The sequence below is a fragment of the Dermacentor variabilis genome, chromosome 7, assembly GCF_050947875.1.
Source record: "Dermacentor variabilis isolate Ectoservices chromosome 7, ASM5094787v1, whole genome shotgun sequence".
In the NCBI taxonomy this organism is placed as follows: Eukaryota; Metazoa; Arthropoda; class Arachnida; order Ixodida; family Ixodidae; genus Dermacentor; species Dermacentor variabilis.
Window position 1 is genome coordinate 148,441,885 of NC_134574.1, and position 22,868 is coordinate 148,464,752.

The 22,868-nt window shown below is 46.0% G+C and overlaps 1 protein-coding gene across 1 annotated transcript in view; it reads left to right on the plus strand.

Annotated features, from left to right (window-relative positions):
- Window positions 1-22,868, plus strand: part of LOC142588885 (uncharacterized) — a 55,671-nt gene that overhangs the window by 12,934 nt on the left and 19,869 nt on the right. Inside the window, exons 2-3 of the mRNA XM_075700702.1 lie at window positions 1,253-1,315; window positions 8,331-8,426. Coding sequence (XP_075556817.1) covers window positions 1,255-1,315; window positions 8,331-8,426 — 157 coding nt within the window. The 5' untranslated portion in view covers window positions 1,253-1,254. The remainder of the gene's footprint in view (window positions 1-1,252; window positions 1,316-8,330; window positions 8,427-22,868) is intronic.

A 22,868-nucleotide genomic window follows, 5' to 3' on the forward strand; every position in this document is an offset into this window, starting at 1 on the left:
CAAAAGGAGGGCTCCGATTTCTTCTGTTGAGTGAAGTGCTCTCCCGTCTCTCTACTACGGTCAAACCTGACCGCCAACTCTTTGCGATGTTAAAATAAACAAGTTGTTTCGTTGTTACCAGTCGACTCATGCTTTGCCGGGACCTTCGGATGCTTCCAGTTGTACCCCAGGCCGCCAGGCCAACGCTACCCTTGGGGCTTGCGACCCAGGTACAACCACGGGCGTCAGCGCCGAGTTCCCAACAGATCGTACCAGCAAGTCCGATCCAAACACCATTCAGCTGTCGAAAGGTGAACTGTGCGTTGCAAAAGTCTAACCGACGCTGCGTTGCTTGCCCAGAACATGGCTTCTCCCCTCCCTCCCCTCATTTAATGTGGCAGCTAGAGGTAAAAGGTGCCTGTTTCTGAAAGGTTACCGGCGCAGTATACTCCAATATTCGTGCTTGCATTTATTCGGCGCCGTCGTTGGCGTAGCCTTCGACGTGGTCCTGTCAGGGTATCTGCACGAAAGACGTGCAGTGCATTTGGATGCGAAACGCGGATGCCACGGGGGCACTACTTCGGCTCTGTTCACCCGACTCGGCCACACAGCCAGGACAGCGTCCGGCCTCCCACTGCTGACGTGCAGCGTTGTGCGCACGACCTACCAAGCAGCTTTGTGTGCACCATGGCGGTGCATGGAGTTGTCGGAGCGGAGCGGACAGTAAGCGCAAAGCTAGAAAAAGTGCTGCCAGTTTTCTTCGGTCTCATCTCGGGCAGCATTGAGGCGCGACGCCTAAATGCAAGTGGCTGTGCTTCTCTTCAAGCCAGCGTTGTGAGACGCGGAACAGCTGCACTGTTTGTGCTGCGCAGCCGCAGTTGCCTCCCGTGCTGTGTCGCTCCAAACATGCAGCTCGTGCGAGGAAACATCGTGAGCAGCTTCAGCGCAACGCTAAACCCTGCTATCACTTTCAATGCATCGTCCTCTGGTCGAAACTATCCAATATTTACAATTACTTTCTTAATTAATTATATTACTGGACAAGAACAGGTGTCTTCGTCAACACCAATAAAATTTTCGCTTAAGCTGAATCCCACAGCGAACGGGATACGGATTTCCTTAATTTGCGTTTCTCACAGCATGTAGCACTGCAATATTTGGCTCACATGTTCAAGACAGTAAAGTATTATCCCGTGTGTTAAGGTGAGCATTACATTTGTTCGATGTTTATCAAACGTGTCAATAAGCACTTTTTAAATGTATTTTTTTTCAGCCATGAACTCGCTTACCGTTATCTTACTGCTGGGCTTTGTCGCTTCTGCCAGTGCCGGTGCAAGTAAGTCCACGTTGATATTTAAGTGTTCACTGGAGGATATTAGTGTTTTGGCGTGAATTTTTAGTGAACGGAGAGGTTATGCAACGCCATTCAGTTGTGCTTTTACTGGGACAGCAGATAAGGGATTGAAATTGGGTTTGGCATTTCCATCCAGTCCATCCATTCCGTTAGGCTGATGACAACCGTTGTCGTCATAGCCGGCACATAACAGTTTTTCTCATCGTCAGGCCACCTTGCCATTCCCAGCTCCACCATCTCCTCAGGACGAAGGACAAGACCTATCCGCAACCGTCACCACTGGTGTTTCAAGCCAAGTTAATAGAGTAATATTCATTTGGGGGTCGGTCGCAGTAACCACTATATCGCGCAACCGGGCTCTGAAATCGGTGGCACCTGTGCATGCATTTCGGAGGCCAGAGAAATTGAGAGTAACGAGGGAAGGCCATGGAGGTTGATCAGACGAAGATCCGGTTTCCTACCCTGCGCGGGAAAGAGGTAATGAGGGATTAAAAGAAAAAAGAAGGCCAGAAGAGACAGATAGTTCACTCCCGCAGGATGTCTCTAGTATATAAGCGTCTTTTCAGGTCCGTTGATTTGAGAACAGTCATTAAAGCACGCCTAGCGTTCTAGGTTGATAATGGTTGAGGCCAAGCATCCACGATATTTGCCTCTGTAAAGGGTCGACCGCCCAATTGTACGAGTGCGCTTCGAAGAGACTGACGTTGGACGTCAACGCGGCAACGGTGGCAGAGGAGGTGCTCGATAGTCTCGGCACTGTTACAGTGGTCGAATATAGAGGAGTCGGCCATTCCATAAGGAAGGAGTATGAATTTGTGAAGGCTGACACCCAGTCGTAGGCAGCACCGCAGTGCAATGACACACCAGTCATTGTACTGCTCAAGGAGCCAGCGTGATGTCGCGAACAATTCATTGAAGTTCTTTGGTGCTATCCGTTCTCGACTGCAATCTGAGCATATTGTGTGCATCATCAAGGGCTGATGTGGCATTTCATCAGCAAGATTGTTGACGATAATGCTGCAATGACCAGTCACCCACAGAAAAATAATATGTCCTTTTCCAACAGTGCAAGCGTGGATTTATGTAATGTTTAAAGTAAACTTTTCTATTCCGATGTGCTATCAGCCGTCCGCGATTGGTCAAACACTTTTTTGGACCACCCCCACTTCATCTGTCTGTCACGCGACGTCACTAAAACCGCGATACCTCACCATCTGATAGGATGTGTACACACTGATTATACATGATTTGACCAAGAAAAGAAAAAAACTTTCTGATTTGACGCATTTTCGCCATTGCCCCCGGCTATTGGTCAAAAGCTTTCGGGCTGCACCCACTTCTCTTGCCTCTCACGCGATGTCACAAAAGCACGAAATCTCACCGCGTCAAAGTGACGTGACCGCATTAAAACGTATTACAACGGGGGTGTTCGCCTAGCAGCACTAGTTCTAGGTTGTAGCGGTAGGCTTAAACAGGTCGGCGCTGTATGATGATGATGATGATGATAATGATGATGATGATGATGAAGCCTCAGTTAATGGCACAAACCCACTGAGGGGGATAGGCCACGAATCGGGTGGTAATGTGATTCAATAAATAAAGCAAAATAAAATAAATTGGTTAATAAGTAAATAACCCGAAAAAGGAAAAGAAAACAAATAATCCAAGATGCAAAATAAACTATGAATACATGAGATAAAGTATTGATCAATACTAAAGTAAGCCTTACGTTGATAGGAATGCTAGTATATATATATATATATATATATACTTAAACTTCAGTAAGGTAAATTATGAATAATAATAGTAAGATTTAAACTGTGAATTTGTGCTTTTACTTTTTGAATTTTCTATAATGTAGTAGAAATAAATCAATTCTTGAAACTAAAAACTATTAGCAAGGCATTCTTTTTGTGCCACATAGAAAATTATAAATGGCTAGGCAAACGTTCCTGTGTCGACAACGGGAAAGCCAGCAATTCTCGTCGTCTTCTCTTTCACCGGCACAATGCCCCACTGCCCTGTGCCTTCAGTACAGCATTATTATGCCGAACAAAACTGAATTTTCTTCTAAATAGCCGCAGGCTGCCCGGTTTCGAAATGAATAAAAAATCGCTGACGCCGGTCGCTTAGGCGCTGGCTACTCGCACCTGCCGGAGAGCATGGGTTTATTTGCATATAGTAAAACTTCTTGCGTGGTCGTGTAACGTTTTCAAGCAGTTTCGGCACGTTTACGACCTCATTCTGCCAACTCTTCTTTGCTGAGGATCCGTTTTAGCGTGGTTCTTAAGTTTCCGTTGCATGCCGCCGCGATTTTTGACCAGCCACCGCAAGCTAAGTAAGGGAAAGTCGACCAATCGCGGAGTCCAGCACCACCCTCTTCATCCGGTTATCGATTTTCACTGCACTGGCTCTGCCCCATTGAATCCCTCTCCACTTGAGCGTTCTCTTCGCCTCTTGTCGGCCAGTTATATACGACAAGCCGCTCAGCGTAGGCAATGTTATTCCTTCTTGAAGGAAACATAAGTGATTTCTTATAAATGAGGGGAGCGTTTGATTGGTCTCTTCAGATAACCCTGCCGGGCACCATCCGATGCTTGCGTCGGCGGTTACGCAAATTCGACGTCAGCAGATTGGAATAAAAACATATTGGAATAGTTTTACGTTATAGGGCCCTTGTTAAATATATGCAGTAGCGACATGAAAGGCAGGAAGGTTGACCAGAAAAGTTTGGCCACAGCAAGCAGTACTCCCCGCAGGGGCGTCTCCGTCAGCGGGCGTTTGGTGTGTTGCGACGCCACTTACCCGAGCACTCAAAGGTTGGACCATACGGATTCTAACCCTACGCGGCTTAGCCGCGTCCGGGGAAAAGGGTATCCTGGCGTTTGAGGTAATGCCGGATGTTTGGAGCTTTACGGCCTCTTGGCGCCGTAAACACATCTTTTCGGCCTCGGCTTCACGTAAACGGCACCCCTGGACTTGCCCAACCGGAGGAAATCGGTAGCTGCCTTTTCCTGTCTGTCCCCCCAACCTTCGTCTTTCTCTCACTTTCCACCTGTCCTGTCTCCTCCTGGCCTCCCCTTATTTCTATTTTTTCCACGCCGCAAGGGTTAGCCTTGTGCGTGATAGCCAATCCTGTTTATAGCAGATTAGGTTGTAGTGGCTGCATACAGCTGCCGTGGGAAGGCCTTGTTTGAACACAAATCCTGTCACGTCCCTGTGATGTTATTGGGTGCAGGATCACTCCAGCAAAAGGCAGAAGCAGCACGCAGAAGCACAAACACGCATCAGGCTCGTATTGACGCACACAACGTATATAAACGGCATACACACGCGACAGTTCCCCAAAATACCTCAGACAACATGCAGCTATATATAGGTATCGTTTAATTATAATCGGCCTACAGTTCAGGCGGAAGCGCGTGTCGCCGTGTCGGAGACCTCGTGGAACCGATGTCGGCCAGCGGGGTTGGACAGCAGTGTCGGCCGGCCGGGTCGGACGGCCGGGTGGGACAGCCGCGTCGGACGGCCGGGTCGGACCGCCTCGCGGGGCTCAGGTGGCCGGCCGCAGTCGCCGGGTCGCGTCCGCAGCTGGCGGGGTAGCCCTGTGGCCGCTCATCCGAACGCTCGACCGGTTCAGGACCTCCAGCCCTCCAGGGACAGTTGCACAGCGGAAGAGCGGGGTGCGGTAACCTCTCAGCGGGCGACAACGTTGACTCGGGTGTGGCGTAGTGGCGCGGGCGGCGATAGCTCCCATGGGCCAGACGCCCAGCGAGGAAGCTCTTTTTCGTCCAACGCCGAACCTCGCGCACTGCTCACGCCACGGGCCACTCTCTCTCGCGCCACGCTTTTCGAGGCGCCACTGTCGACGCTCCCAAATCGGCGCCGATGATGATGATGGCACTCTCGCGGGTACTTGCAATGAGTCGGTGTCCTCTTCGTCCCCGCACGGTACACTGCCTTCCTATGTTTATACTTTCGACTCCCACGTACCATATAATATAACAGTCCCCTTGTCGGGCTCCATGGTGGGCGGCTGGCACAACTGCCGAAAATTACATGTTCAAGCTCTTTCAAGCCCTTTACCCCACTTCTTGATCGCCCGCAGAAAAGAGGGTGCACCGCTGGAGAGTTCCAGTTTTTTGGACGGCACATAATAACGTTCCAAAATATCACGTAATTCATTCAGGGAAACCAGAAAAGCCGGTGAGAATGATCTCACCTTTCGTTGTTGCCAAGTGACTGATGTTCTTGGCACAGGCTATAAAGCATCAAAGATGGTGAGCGGTGATTTCCTTCTGGAGGTTGGTGAACAGAAGCAACATGAAAGCTTACCTAATCTAGTGTTATTCGGAGACAGCCCGTTGACAGTGACCCCACACCGTACCATAAACACAATTCGAGGTGTCGTATCCGATAGTTATTTGATGGACTTGACCGAAGCTTCACTTCTAGGAGGATGTTGACGGCGAAGGCTTTCGCCGTCAACATCGATTCCCACAGTGCGTAGGATCTGCATATTTTTAAAAGCATGAATAATCCGACGCTAGCTATGACAGAATAATATTTACCACAGTTCGATGTGAAACGTGCAACTGAGCAGGAAACTCGCATGAAAATTGCATTAAAGCCTTTGTTTCATACTACATACGACCATAACGTTGCTTTTATACTCTCAAGATAGGTCTTTATTGTGTCATTAGTGCCGTTTTAATCTCTCGAAGGTACTCTGAGCGCTAGGCAACTTATTGATTGGACAGTATGTTGCCGTCTGAGGGTTGCGAAAAAATGTAAACACGCGGCTACTGCCGCTGTTTCTTTTGTTACAGCGCAGCTAGAGTTGTCAAAGACATGTCAGCTAGGCATGACTTCTCAGTTACTGCCCACAAAGTTCTGCCACGACACCTTATGTCAAATACAGTTTCCTTATTTGCAGTTCACAAGATCCGCGGTGGCCCTCATAGCAATTTGCATTACCGCCAGGCGTGGTTGAAAGAATAAGTTGCAAAATGGCATTCATTCGGCTCTTCAGTCATTGAGGATGGCTACCTTCAAAAAATAATTAAATGCAATTTAGGAAAGCTGCCATAGACTTTGAAATATTTCATTACATTTAGTTTGCATGCAGGTTCAATTTACATAAATTAGTTCCTCGGAACACAATTTCACCACTGCTCGCTGTTTGTGTCTTCACCACCAGGAGGCGCTGCTTCATCGGTGGCATTAGGAAAGAAACCATTTATAATAACTCAAAGGGAAGCTCATTACTTTTCGAAGCGAGATCGGGATGCCTTAGAACACGCACCTATAAAGCGAGATACAAGAAGGAAGAAGAAGCATGTGCTTGCTGCGGTAAAGCTAGGGAAACGACGGAGCATATTTTATTAGAATGTGAAGACGTCTATCCAGCGGTCGATTTAGGCACCACTGGCCTCCTTGAAGCCCTTGGGTTCAGCGGGAGCAGTGGTAAAGCAAACAGGTCCGCAATAGACATCAGTAAGAGGCGATTGGAGGATTGGTGGAAGAAAAGTAGGGAAACGACAAAAGACGGAGACGTACAAAAGCACAGTTCGCAATAGGGTATCAGAAAATTTGGACGTGGTAGGTCATAGTGTTTTTTTTTTCATTGGTTAACCTAGGTAGGATATTAGGCAGCATAGTAGCAAGAGCTTGGTGGCGCAAGTCACCGCCCCGTTCCAAAGGGGACGCTCATAACATCCATCCATCCATCCATCCACAGGCAGTGTCGGCGCTTCACTTTGGCCGCCTTCCTTCTGTTCTTATTTTGGAGTCAAATTGAGTGCAACGACAAAATATGCTGCAAACACCAGAAGAGTTTTCAACGTTCATCGCCCTCACAGGCAAAACCCATTCATGCCTGTACCGCCGGTTTTCACAACCTCGCAAAATTTTGATGCAAAGCATTAGAGCAGAAATAGAGCCTACACAAAATTAGCGCTCTGCAAAAGTAGAAGGAAAGTGCTGTTTTAAAAGCTAGCTATGATGAGGGGAGAATCCAAGCAGCCTTTCCGGGAGCAGTTCGCATCCTGCTTTCATCCTTGTTGCTGTCTCAATCTCTATGCTAGAATGGAAAACATTTCAAGTGACAGAGGCTCACACGACCTTTCGTATTGCCCATAACGAGGCTCTTGTTGGATCGTTCTTTAAGAATACAACTTAAATGGATAGGTTGCAAATAGGGTGCCTCAGTTCGTGGAGCTTAGCGTCACGAACAAAGCGCCTACTGCATATTTTTGCCTTCTTTGTGCGTAGCTAGATTTTCCCGTTCCTGCTGCTCAAAAACAAAATCGTAGAAACAATCATACATATAAAATGATGTAAAAAAAGAGAAAAAGAAAAGAAGCACGTAATTGATAAATCGGTTATGTTGATTTGACTAGATCGTACTGTAAATAGAAGATGCGGGGATTTGGAAACTTTCTCGAGCTACCGAATGCTCAAAAAAAGGTCACATTTTCAAATCAAACCGGGAAAACGAACCACTTTTTACGACGAACCAACTGTATCCAACCCTTGCGACCGCAATTTGCGTGTCCCAAATCCATGAAAATTTGTCCCCTACGCATTGTTGTACAGGCTCACGCATCCCGTTCCTGCTTCAACCTAAGCTCATGCAGAGAAGAAAAGGTGCCAGACGCTGCGTACAGTAATGTGCACTAATAAATTTTTTTTAGAATGACGGAGCTGGATATTATGCAGTTAACGCTTTTCAGAATATCATCAGAGGGTGTACGAGTCATCAACAGCGGAATTAAACGTGCCGAAAAGGACCATATTTAGTGGCAGTCACGAAAGTTGCGCTACAAAAGCGTGAGAGACGACTTTCTGTGAATATCGTTTGCATATTGTCAATAGATTCATTTAGTTCATTTTATCTGAGACTTTTTGCCGATGTCCATGTCTAGCACATGCTTGTCACGGAATCCCCCTCACTTACAGGATAGGTCATATTTCCGACGGCAATTTTTTGTTCCAGCTAAAGTATGCCAGGCTCAAAGTGGGGTGGAGTGTGGCAAAGGTCTAGGAAGGGCCACTCTCTCTCAAGGAGGAAAACCATTTTCCACTTTATGCAGTGAGTGTTTGCTTGCATTCGAAAATTTTTTATTCATTTTTCATGCGCGGCCATGGCGTTATGGCAAAGTTATCAGAAATAAAACATATGTTTATGAATGTTATAATGTACAAATAGACGCGACTAATATTTTAATTAATGTGATAATTTCCACGCGTTTCTGTGCACTAGAATTAAGGTATTCACGAAAGTACGTAAGCGTTAAAATTTTTCAAAGCTAAAGCCGCACATAATAAACCTGGCATTTCAATAAAGAGTTGTTCTCGTTTTTAAATTATCAATACTTCTCTGCTGTTAGGTTCAAAGCACGGTAATAAACGATTCTTTATTCGCAAATTTGATTTCAATGAATTCGCACACGTATTCCTCAATAAAGTGCAAAAAAAAAAAATTCTGGTGCCACGCACTACGCAGCCTACTTTGAAAGCGCTCCACCGTTTCTTCAAATACGACAGGCTTGTGTGAAAGCACGTGACTGCATACGGCTGTAGCTCCTGTGTTCCATACTTTGTTTAGACTCCGTCACTATTTTCGCGTTCTCCAGCGTGGTAGAATGGGAGGCACGCTTTCCTCAAAATTTCGGGGCGCGGGCCTTACATGAATCAGCCTTGCGTAGATACTCACTGAGTATTTATATAAGAGTGAGTTGATTATGAGTTAGTGAGTATATATATAAGAAGATACCCACAGAGTACGAATAATAACTTTATGCAGAATAAGTTTCTGCGCATTAACCCGTCAAAGACTACATTTGTAATTTTTCATTCACAATTACTAAAAGGGACTCCCGTTGTGCTTACGATAGACAAAATTTTACGCGTGACTTTAGACAAGCAGTTAAAATATAAAATTTATTTCATTGACTAATGCAGCAAATTTCTTTTGGCATCCGTGTAGTCAATAAATTCCATAAATAATCTTAGAGATACATCATTCCTTCACTGTATAACTCTTACATTCGTAGCCATCCCTCTTATTGCATATCGTCTTGGAGCAACACTTATTACTGTCATCTAGACGTCCTTCAACGCCTTCGAGATCAATCGCTCCGACTAATGACTCTTCATAACCGTTTTACGCACTCGGAACCACTGTGCAAAAGCCTGAATATTCTACCACTAGCAGAACTGTTGAAATGAAGGCTTTATTCATTCTCTCCAAGCTAAAGTGTTATGACACGTTAACCTCGGTTTTCCAAATTATTTCCTAAAAAGTACGGACATTACAGGTTTTCTGGAAACGATAATTTACATCTTAACCCCTTTGGTTGCGTTATCTCTTTGGTTAACGCAACCAAAGGGGTTAAGATGTAAATTATCGTTTCCAGAAAACCTGTAATGTCAGTACTTTTTAGGAAATAATTTGGAAAACCGAGGTTAACGTGTCATAACACTTTAGCTTGGAGAGAATGAATAAAGCCTTCATTTCAACAGTTCTGTTAGTGGTAGAATATTCAGGCTTTTGCACAGTGGTTCCGAGTGCGTAAAACGGTTATGAAAAGTCATTAGTCGGAGCGATTGATCTCGAAGGCGTTGAAGGACGTCTAGATGACAGTAATAAGTGTTGCTCCAAGGAGATAACGGAGGGCTCTGCACTGGAGATAGCGGACAGCCACCTCCTCCATATGTGGGAAGCTAAGCTCAGCATGGAAAAACGGCTCAGGAGGCAAAGGTGGAACCGCAGTCTCAGGAGACGGATCGCTAGGCTCAATAACTATATAGAAGATTACGCGCTCAAACTAACCAGGCAGAACTGGGAGTCCACCTGCGATAGGATGGACGGAAATATAGGCCTAGCTAGGACATGGAATCTACTCCGCTACCTGCTGCATCCACAGGGCTGTAAAACAGCGCAGCGACAGAACCTTCAAAATATTCTTCACTTGTACGAAGGTACGGAGGTAGATCTAATGAAGGACATACAGGAGAGATACATAGGGGACACTAGCAAGGAACCCCTACCTAACTATGAAGGCGTAGGCAACTCCAGCTAAGACGAACCTATCAGCGAGGCGGAGGTCCGGGCGGAGACTGCCAAGCTCAAAACCAAATCAGCTTCAGGCCCGGATGGCGTTAGCAATAAAATGCTTCGCAATCTAGACGATAACTCTATAACTGCATTAACTAACTTTATGCAGAAGTGCTGGGAAGAGGGTAAACTACCAAATCAGTGGAAAACCGCTAAGGTGGTGACGATCCCAAAACCAGGCAAGAAACTCTAGATAGAGAACTTAAGACCTATCTCTCTAACCGCTTGTGCAGGCAAGCTTTTGGAGCACATGTTTTCAAACGCGGCTCAATAACTACATGGAGGATAATGACCTCTATCCGCATTCGATGGTGGGCTTTTGGCCCAGGCTCTCCACCCAGGACGTGATGCTGCAACTAAAACACCAAATCATCGATGCGGAAACGGGGGACGCAAATGCAATCCTAGGGCTTGACCTAGCGAAGGCCTTTGATAACGTCACACATAAAGCCATTCTTGAGAACCTTCAGGAGTTGGGAGTAGGCGAACGAACCTACAATTACATTAGGGACTTCTTGTCAGACGAGAAGCAAAAATCCAGATTGGAGAATGCCAATCGGATGACGTTAAATTAGGCAGCGAAGGGGCCCCACAGGGCTCTGTGCTCTCACCCTTTCTTTTCAATGTGGCCATGATCAAACTCCCTGAAAGACTGGAGGCTATTGAAGGACTAAACCACAGCGTGTACGCTGATGACATCACGTTGTGGATAGCTAGGGCCAGCCATGCCCAAATAGAGGAAACCCTTCAAAGGGCTATCCAGGCATTTGGAGGTTACGTCGGCCCTAGGGAACTGAAATGTTCACCGCAAAAATCGGAACTGCTTCTATACCAGCCGAAAGGCAGGGCCAGTAAGGAGGAACCGCGAATCTCCCTCACAGCTGGGGGGACCCCATTCCAAAAGTGGACAGAATCAGAGTTCTGGGACTTTTGATTCAGGCCAACAGCTTTAATGGCCAAACAATAAGGAAACTAGACGGCTGCGCACTGCAGACCATGAGGCTGATCCGCAGGATTGCCAACAGGCGGTCCGGGATGAGAGAAGCGAATCTAGTTAGGCTAGTCCAGGCCTTTGTTATAGGTAGAATAGCTTATGCTCCTCCCTTGCTCAGTTTTAGGTCATTCGAGAAGAAGATTGAGGGCATCATACGTAAAAGTATAAAACAGGCACTTTTCTCCCGAGGCGAACAGAATCCTGCAGACCTGCAGAGATAGCAGGAAAATTGAAATAATCTGGGCACCTGCGCATGCCTCCCTCGCTGGGAACGAGGCGGCCCACGAATTAGCTCGAGGACTTACATTCCGAGCTGGTGGGCTAGCCGAAGGCTTCACGGGGCCGGACCGCTTAGTGTGTTACAGAGAGATCACACAACACTACAGACTAGGGCGGGTTAAATATCCTCCGTCTGATAGATCCTTAAACAAGAGCCAGGCCTCCACTTGGCGTCGCCTGCAAACCAACTTGTTCCCAAGCCCGGTGTCCTGCAGCCTCTACTACCCGGGTCAGGACTCCAGCCAGTGTAAGCCATGTAAAGCCAGGGCTAATCTTAATCACATTCCGTAGGAATGCCCACAAACTTCCTCTGAGGGCAGAATAAAGTATTTAGAACAATGGGAGACCTTATTACTCAGCTCCGATCCGGAGATTCAACTGAAGACCGTCAAACTGGCCGAAACCGCCGCTAGGGTTCAAGGATTCCTGGCCGTCGTCTAGGTGGGAAGGCTTAAAGCCTTCCCTACATCTGTTGGACAAATAAAGTTTTACAATCCAAAAAAATCTTAACCCCTTTCAAACAAACTACGAAAGACTAACTGCCGTGGTCTATCTTGCATCATTTTGGAATGCTATATCATACGAAATTCAATCATCATTGGTACAAATGTTTCTATACCTCCACAAGCGATATCTACTAGATGAGGTATCTGAAGAATTGCACTATAATTATTAGTTCTGACAATCTAGTTCTATCTATATTACCTGTTCCTACGGTTTTCTTTCATTCTTCTGCATGCTTAAATCATGCAAAAGATAGTTGTATGTGTACATAATGTTCCTGAAAGCATCAATTTTGCTTCCGCTTATTGTGGCGCCCCTTTTTACAGTGTATTTCTTCTTCGGTTTTATTGAATTTGTTATTTTAAATGATTTCATGAATCCTACGATATCTTTTAAGTTGCATATGTTTTCCAGCTTATACTAATGTTGTATATCGTTACAAATTTATATAATGTTTTCATTTCATTTATTTGCTTCTAGTTTTGTACTATTGCGTTTCCCCAGCTTTTCTGTTAATGTTTATTACTTATGTATTTCTTTTATATTTTGCTGCAGTCAATATTGATACGTATAAGATTAGCTGGTCGCCCAGACAGTTTCATAACTATGGGATTACCAAGTGTGTTAAAGTCGCTAATTGTGTTATCATATGCAAAAACACGTTTCAATACACTTTAACTTAATGCCTTCAACTACGTTACGACTGCTATGAAAATTATTTATGAAACCACTGACGGCCGACTGTGAACACTCACGCTGTCGGCGGCTGATTTTCGGACAGTGGCAATGCCTCGAAAGTTTAAACATTCATCCTCTTCACCAGCTTTTTCAGTTCAAGTTAACAATCGTGATCTATAAGTTATTTCGCAATATTGCACATATAGATGGCTTTGTTGCTGAAACGTTTGTAAATACTAACACTACTAGGTTCTCTGAACTGGATAATCGTCTTTTACCTAAAGTGCGCACAAAATATGGTAAGTTCGCTACCACATTTGCGGGAATAAAACTGTGGAATTCAGCTCCACATACCATTAAATCATCCCCCACAGAGCATATATTCAAGAACCGATTCAAGAAATATTTTATGCAGCCACTCTTTTCATCATAACAACTGACTTTTGTGATTGTAATAATAATTCACTTGGCTATTGTACTATGTTATATTACTCCTATTTTTATTGTGTTGTAAATGTGCATTACTTGTTCAGTACAGAAGTTTTCTTCGCAATTTTTGTCTTACTAAACAGCTTTATATTCTTGTTTTTTCGCACTGTTCCTTATTTTTATGAAATTGTTTGTAAAGTCCCCGTAACCAATGCTTGATCTGTATCTCGTTTTTTTTATTTTGTTCATGCATGGGAGTCCCCCTGACAGTTTCTAACTTTGGGACTCCCTGTGTAGTGCTAATTCTGTATACAATTCTTTGTAAAACTCGCATCGTTGATGAATAAACTTGAACTTGAACTTGAACTTGAATGTTCGGACATTGCGCTAAATAGAAATGCGAGGAAAAATTGATTTCGTTGTTTTCTTAGAGTGCCAGCTCAGCATAAGAAAGTTGTTTGCAGACTTTTGCTGAGTGTAGGGCTTCATTAAAATAAAGCTTACTTGATATTTTGTGTTGGTGCCATGGGTTGGTTTTCGTTCACCCATCGCTCTGCCCAATGTGCATCGTGGGTCGTCACTAGGCGCAGATACCTCACAAGTGACCTAAGATTCCTGTCAATGTTGGCTCAGGCTGTGCTGCCCAAAATTAGATTGGAGCTCTATCAGTTTTGTGCCACACGCTAGTTGACTCTGATTTACCCGGTAAGCGCACATACAAACTTTCTAAGCGTTCGCGATAGCTGCCAGCTGTTCACCCGCTGACCCTAACTCCACTTCACGATCGTGGCCCTCAGTCGAGCCCCTGTGCGCGATCTCACACCCGATCGCTAATGTGGTTTATTGGTACAAACATTTTAACAACGAACTTCCTGCAACGGCTTGACGTCGGTGGCACCCACTGGTTAGGCCTAACAGCACCACTTCGACAAAATCGGCGAGCAAACTTGCGGTTTGATGGCGAGTCTGGGCTACGAGGATGATATAATGCAGGACCGGACAACAAGTGCAATCTAGTACAGGCTCAGAAAATGAATCAGCACTGGGGTGTGCATATGACGCTTAAGCTTTTTTTTTTAAATTTCCGCATTACAATGAGGGGATGCAGGCCTTAGACGAGTGAGGACCCTACACGAGAAAATATGGTACGCTCATTTTTCTCAATATTGTAATACGCAGGGTGCGCGAGGTATTTGGGCATAAATACGGATTAGCATTCTCATTCCGTCGTTGAAGGCCCTTGCCTACGTCTTCTCCAACAACCCTGTAAAGCGATTGTGAGGGTAGCAGCATCCAGTCTGGCACAGGAGACAAGAGCTCTTATGCAATCGTAACTCGTGATGAAGAGGAATGAACTCATCGAGTAGTAATACGTCACTCAGGTGAATGAGTTTCTTCAATAGGCCGAAGCCATAATGAGTGAGAAGCCTTTAAATCCAATGATCGGCAGTGCCCAGCATACTTCGAGCGGCATAGTCAACAGTCAGAATTTTTGAGCAAAAGGTGAAATGACCTCCCGGGAAGGCACAATCCAAACCCTTAACTACATGCCTACCACGTATCATTACTTTTTATTTAAACTCGGCGCCTGCTGGGGTTGTAAAGGAAGTGAGATAGCCAGACGCTTCGTACATTAGGTAGCACAAAGTTACACAAAGAAGCACAACGCATGCAATACATTGAGAAGCACAACGAATTGGCCTACGTAATACAAATAAGCGTACACAGAAGACTAAACAATGCCAACGTCCTCTGCATATGCATTTTTTGTGAAGTATGCTCCGGAAACAGAGTTCATAATATAAGTCGCGTTAAAAAGGATCTCATCTCATGCTGTACGAAGACGACCTGCCTTTGGTTTAGAAACAAAGTTTAAGCTTTGGCAAAGGTATAATGGAAATGACGCACACACAAAGTGAGGAGAACGGCCGTTTTCCCACTTTTGAAAGGGAGGCGCCTTTAAGCCAAGTGAGTACGGAGGCGGCAATTTCGGCCAGCCTGCCAGAGAAAATCAGCTTTTTTTTTTCGAATATGTCCTAGCAGATGCTGAAGGACAACCTACAATTTTGTACAGAGAAATGAGAAGAGTTTTTGTCTAAAAAGCAGCAGCGCGATTTTTTTTATATCTCGAGTAAGGGAGCTCTTAGGGCACAAACACTTGAGGAGACTCGGAAACTGATATGCGTGTACCCTATGGAGTAGCGGTCCATGGACCAAACGTATTAGTAGCTGTAAGTGAGGGAAGGCAGTTGCTGAAGAGAGCGGTGGCGCTCCCGCGTTTGAATTAGTGGACAACTGTGACGGCAAAGGCGAAAGAAAGCCAAGCCTGCCGTAGATAAAGCTAGCCTCGATAGAGTTAGTTCAGGGAGCACTGCAAAGAATGTCATGCCAGTGGTTCGCACATGCAGGAACCAGCGCGAAGATGCAGTTGTTTCGCCATTTCATGAGGCTGTTGAAGAAACAGAGGTCGATTTTGAAGACCAAAGAGACGTTTTATATGCAGTCGACGGTAGGGATAGAGCTATGCCCGCTAAAGAGAGACTTCATGACTATTTCACGTGCTGAAATGTCAAATCTGGGTTGCTATGTAGGATGTGGGAGTTTTTCATTCGTGCGAGTTTTGCCCGAGTTTGCTCTGGCAAAACTAACGCAACGCGCAAACAGCATGGAACGCACAAAAACAGCAGGCGAAAAAAAAAGACCAAACCTTCCCCTACCGGAAAATGGCGTGTACATCACCTTCGTCAATGTTAAGTAATCCACAGGGAACGGTGCCGGATTGCTTCAGCCTCCCGCTCCCTCAGCTCGGGATATTCTTTTTGCTGTGGGATTGCCTGGGCTCGGGCGGCTGTAACGTCTGGATCGGTGCGCCGACGGCGAGCCATTTCACGGACGAGTTCTCACCGCTGCTCATCGATCGCTGCCCCTTCCTCGGGGCAGCACACAACGCGTAGCCATCGCAACCCTTTTCTGAAACTGATTTGAAGTGAAACGAAGCCGACGCAGCGCGAGCGAAACCATTTCCGGCACTTTCCCTCCCCGATTCAAGCAAGGCGGCTCCGATTGGTTGCGCGCGTGGCGTGAGCGCGCGCCTATGCAGCTGCAGTCATTGATAATGACTCACGCTCTGGCGCCGGCGCAACTGTCAACTCATCGCACTGCCCTTTACCCTGCTCTGCTCTGGGAGCAAGTGGGTTTTGGCGTGACCATATCGCTACTGAACCTTGTTAGCCAATAGAAGCTTCGCTTGAAGAATGACCAGAACAAGCCGAGCTTGGCAACATGAGCAAGAGCCCCTATGAGGCCGACCACTTGCCAATTAGGTTAAGCTTAACAAACGAAGATACATGCTCGCCACACGTTCCCTTATGGAATGTTGAACCAGCTGACTGAAAGCTTTTCAGAAAACTTACATACTCAAGCCGGGATAATATTGCCTCTTCTAATATAGACTATGATGTGGCGTATATAACAGGCTTTATCATTGAGGCTGCCACCACATGAATCCGTCAAACTAATGAACTGGCGAATAAACGTTGTGTCTAGTGGTGTAATGAAAAATGTAAGAAAGCGCGGGAAATCAAAACAAAGCACGGTGACGACTTCGTGACTCTCCAACCGCCGAAAACTTGATTAGTTTTAAATGTCCCAAGGCACAAGGGCACGTCGACGAGCTGAAATAGGCACTTGGGAAAAGTATATCTCCGGCACATATTCATGCACGAACGAGACGAAAGTCTGGAATAAGGTAAATAATAGGCCGGCAGACACATCCCCTACTCTTAGTAAGTACCAAAAGTGATGGCACGGAAGACCCAGACGGATTCTTTATGCGAACACTTTCAATACGTCTCGAGTGCATTGCAGATACACAAACTTTCTGAAGTTCAAGGAATGCGAAGAGCGGCAGCCCCTTAATCGCAAAGATTGAGCGAGTGAGGCTTAAATCGCCCATTTAGCTTAGATGAAGTCATCTCTAACTTGTTGCAACAACTCAGCGCCAGGTGGCCTTTGCGTTATGTATAAAATATGACAGTGAAGGGGAAGAGAAATGCATCTATAATGAAGCCCAGAGCGCTATGGGGATGCAATACGTACGAGGTCCTCCGAGGTATGTGGAAAGGTGTAATGGTTCCAGGACTTACTTTTGGAAACGCGGTTGTTTGCTTTAAATCAGGGGTACAATTAGGACTCGATGGGAACCAAAGGTCAGCGGGTGGCCTCGCGTTGGGCGCTCACGGCAAGACTACAAATGAAGCTGTTCAGGGTGATATGGGCTTGACTAGTCTTGAAGTAAGGGAAGCTCGCAGTAAAATTAAGTATGATAGAACGACTGAGGAATATGGAAGAAAGTAAATGGGCTGGGAGAGTGTTCAGGTATCTGTACTGGAAAAACATTTATTCACAGTGGAGGAAAAGAACTAGAAAGCTCACCAGCAAGTATGCGGTCTGTAGGGTGGGAAACACAGCAACAAAGAAAGTCAAGCGGAAAGTCAGGGAGGCTGAAATAATTTCATGGGTGGCGGCAATGGAAAAGAGACCTGCCATGAGTATCTACTTAAGCGGAAAAAAACCAAACCAGGAAAGAAACAATTTATGATGACTCAAAGGGAAGCTCATTAGTTTTCGAAGCTAGATCGGGATGGCTTAGAACAAGCACCTATAAAGCGAGATATAAGACGGAAGAAGGAGCATGTGCTTGCTGCGGTAAAGCTAAGAAAACTATGGAGCATGTTTTATTAGAATGTGAAGACGTCTACCCAGAAGTTGAGATAGGCACCACTCGCCTCCTTGAAGCCCTCGGTTTCAGCGAGAGCCGTGGAAAAGTAAACATGTCCACAATAGGCATTAGTAAGAGGCGATTGGAGGATTGGTGGAAGAAAAGTAGGGAAACGTCAAAAAATGGAGACGTACAAAAGCACAGTTCGCAATAGGGGATCAGAAAATTTGTGTGTGGAAGTTAATGGTGTTTTTTTACTTCATTTTTATATTTTTTTAACCTGCGTTGTACATCTATAATAGTAGTATAATAAATAATAGTATAATAAATAGCAAGAGCTTGGTGGCGCAACCCACCGCCCCGTTCCAAAGGGGACGCTCATAACATTCATCGATCCATCCATCCATCCAAACGATTAGATAACTACATCCTGAAGCTCTGAAAACCCACCTGTCTTTTTTCAATGCCATGTGGGCGGCTGGTATATTCCATCCTCATGGAAAGAAGCCATGGTCATCCCGATGCTTAAGCAAGGCAAAGACCCATTCTTAGCCAGCAGCTACCGGCGAATAGCCCTAACAAGCTTTCGGTGCAAACTGTATGAAAAAATGATAAACTGGTGCTTAATTTGGTACCTAGAAAAGAAAACTAAATACGGGGTACTTTGCAGTGTCGTTTTTGAGAAGGTATGTCCGCAAAAGACCACCTTGTCCGCATGGAGGCATATATTAAGGATGCTTGTCTACATAAGCGATTCTGCCTATCAGTATACCTAGACCTAGAGAAAGCTTACGAGACGACATGGCGCTTCGCATTTTTGCGAGATCTTTGAGCGATGGGTGTCCGTGGCAACGTGTTAAACACAACCGATAGTTATCTTTCTAATCACACATTTCGTGTAAGAGTGCGGAGAGCGTTGTCTAGTTCATTCATACAGAAGATCGGTGTGCCACAGGGTGGTGTGGTTAGCTTCAGCTTACTTACTAAAAACATGAATTCCCTGCATGCAGTCAGTCCACGCACAATGTTTTATTTTGTTTATGTCGATGATGTGCAGATAGGCTTCAAGTAACGTAAAATTGCCATCTGCGAACAAGTGCACCTTGGAATAAGCAGATTGTCCAAATGGACGGATGAAAATGGTTCTAAAGTAAATTCCCAGAAGAGCACTTGCGCACTTTTTACAAACAAGAGAAGAGTAACGCCAATCCCAGGAATTGAATTCAGTGGAGATGCGCTCTCTGTGATTAGTGGGCATAAGTTTCGAGGAATTATTTTAGATTCTGAACTCACGTTTATTCCTCTTCTTAAAGATCTGAGGACAAAACGCGTGAAGAGGATGAACCTTTCAAAACTTCTGTCACGCACAACATGGGCAATGATCGCAAGTGCCTTCTGAATTTGTATAGTAGTGTTGTCCGCTCACACCTTGATTACGGAGCTGTAATTTATCATTCCGCTACGCCAAGTTCATTAAAAATTCTAGACCCCGTTCAACATTCGGTAACCATCTCGCGACCTGTTCTTTTAGGACAAATCCGATCCATAACCTCTGGGCTGGATCCAATTAAAGCATGCTTCATCTCCAGTTGTCCCCCCCCCCCCATATGCCAGTCTTACATATCTTTTGAAAGTACACGAGAACATTGAACATACTGCTTATTTAACTATAAACGATATGATCGCTGCCACCCTCTTCCATAACAGGCCTGCAGTGAAAAAGCCATTCGCTTTGCGTGTAATTAACTTTAGTGAAGAAATGAGTGCTCCAGTGCTTCAACTTTGCCTACGGCGCCAGCGAAACTGCTACCACCGTGGCATTGGAAGCTCACAGCATGTGACACATTCTTTGTAGAGGCCACTAAACACGTCCCAGAGGCGCATATTAGAATGCATTTCCTGGAACTCCAGTTCATGTACTCGTGCACAGAGTTTTGCACAGACGCTTCTAAGGCACATGCCGGGGTGTCTTATGGTGCCGTCGGTCCGTCCTTTTCAGAATAAGGCGCACTGCACCCTGATGCAAATATCTTTACGGCTGAGACATATGCACTATTGACGGCTGTAACCCATGTAAAGAAATCAAAAGTCCAAAAAGTGATAATATTTACAACGTCCCAAAGCGCCATGAAAGCATTGATGTAGCTCTGTAAACTCAATCATCCTGTGCCTATCGAGCTCTGTTCCGTTCTGTGAAAAGAGTATATATTGTCACGTAGTAGTGACGGCGAAGAAAGCAGCAAAACTGAGTGACGAAACTAGCGTCTTATTGAACAAACCTGTGCCCACAAAATCAGGCTAGACTCAAAGAGCAACGACAGCGGCGAACGGAATCGGTGATGGTCGAAATCTAATTTGCCTGTCTAGCACGTCGGCTTTTATACACGAGTAATCGAAAGTTTCAGAGTATTGGCTGGTGCCAGCTTACCTTCCAGAGAGTTCTACACAATTGCAGTCGCACATGCAATCAGATTACACAAGTTTCCGTGGAACCCGCCGTGGTTGCTCAGTGGCTATGGTGTTGGGCTGCTGAGCACGAGGTCGCGGGATCGAATCCCGGCCACGGCGGCCGCATTTCGATGGGGGCGAAATGCGAAAACACCCGTGTGCTTAGATTTAGGTGCACGTTAAAGAACCCCAGGTGGTCAAAATTTCCGGAGTCCTCCACTACGGCGTGCCTCATAATCAGAAAGTGGTTTTGGCACGTAAAACCCCAAATAATATTATTAGTAAGTTTCCGTGACAACATATAGCAGATAGAACCATTCATAATATTCGAGAAATGTCCCATACATGCGGGCGCGTCCTGCCTTCCGCGATAACATTTGTTAACGGAGAAAAGCGGCCAGTCGAAAAAGTTGAACAAGTGCACGTGTCAGTGCCCCCCTCTTAAAAAGCATCGTCCCGATGCCACAAACGTTAGAGCGAATAACAAAAGGCCGCTTATTAAACAAAAGTAACCAAACAGCAAGGGCATGAAGCCCAAAGTAACACACTAAAAAAAATTGAAAGTCAAAGGTTCCGCTATACACAGTCCTAAAATTCGTTAGCGCTGGTAGGACGGCTTAAGTCACACAGCATGGACTATTTCAGGTCGTGAGCGGCGCCTCTGTGATAGCGGAATTCCATCTGGCACGACCTCCTAGTCGAATGCGTCAATGCATCGGATGATCTTGTGGGGTCCGAAATAGCGGCTTAAAAGCTTCGTACTAAGTCCTCGTCGGCTTACCTGGTTTTAAACCAAACACGGTCGTCACGCTCGTATTCGACGTATCGTCGTCGAAGATTGTAGTGCGAGCTATCGGTCTTCTGCTGATTCTTGATGCGCAGGCGGGCGAGATGTCGGGCTTCTTAAGCATGCTGTAGATAGGCGGCGACGTCGAGATTCTCTTCGTCAGGGATGTGCTGCAGCATGGCGTCGAGAATCGTCGTCGGGTTTCTTCCGTAACCAGCTTGAACCGCGTTGTCTGTTTTCTTGCACTGTAGTGTTACAAGCGAAGGCAGGGCCGCATGCCATGTATTGTGCTCGACGTCGACGTATATTGCTAAGATGTCGGCGAGGGTCTTGTTCAGGAGCTCCGTAAGAGCATCCGTCTGCGAGCGGTAGGCAGTTGTCCTCCTGTGGTTTATCTAGTGGTATTGCAAAATGGTTTGGGTGAGCTCTGCAGGAAAGCCCGCTCCTCTGTCGGTGTTAAGCACTTCTGGAGTACCATGTTGCAGCAGAATGTTCTCGACGAAGAATTTAGCCCCTGCAGCTGCGTTACCTATCTGCAGAGCTTCCATTTCAGCGAAGCGGGTTAGGTAGTTCGTCTCCAGGTCGATCCACTTATTGCCGGATGTTGACGTCGGAAAGGGTCCGCAACAAACCCATCGGAATCTGCTTAAATGGTCGGCAAGGGGGCTCGACCGGCTGTCGCGATCCCGCTGACCTTATCAGTGGTGTTTGTGACGCTGGTACCCGCCGCGGTTGCTCAGTGGCTATGGTGTTAGGCTGCTGAGCACGAGGTCGCGGGATCGAATCCCGGACACGGCGGCCGCATTTCGATGGGTGCGAAATGCGAAAACACCCATGTACTTATATTTAGGTGAACGTTAAAGAACCCCAGGTGGTCGAAATTTCCGGAGTCCTCCACTACGGCGTGTCTCATATACAGAAAGTGGTTTTGGCACGTAAAATCCCACAATTTAATTTTGTGACGCTGGAAGTCTCGACATGTCTTCACGTAACAGGCGACGTCCGCGGTCAGGTGAGGCAAATAGTACTTCTCTTGTATTCTTGCGAGCGTACGGGAAAACCCAAGGTGTCGGGCTGTCTTATCATCGTGCAGGGTGTGTAGGACTACTGACCGGAGTGCTTCGGGCACAACGAGAACGTGGTTTACGCGGGCTGGTGAACAGTTCTTGTTCGCCAGGACGTCATTTTATATATATATATATATATATATATATATATATATATATATATATATATATATATATATAGAAACGAAGACAAACCGCGCCTAAATAGCCTTGGGGCAAAGCTTGCCTTGCAAGTGCCCAGAAAGGCTTCTTAGCTCCGGGTCTGCTCATTAGTTTTCAGCGAAGTCTTCCGAGCTTATTATTCCAAGAAATTCATTGTCATCCTCGTCGTGTTCTATCAGCGGGTCAGTGGGAGTGCGTGATAGGCAGTCGATACCAGAGTGTTTTCGTCTCGACTTATAGATTTCAGTTATGCCATAATCCTGCAGGCTGAGGCTCCACCACACCATACGTCCTGAAGGGCCTTTTAAGTTCGCTAGCCAACACAACGCGTGATGGTCGCTAACGA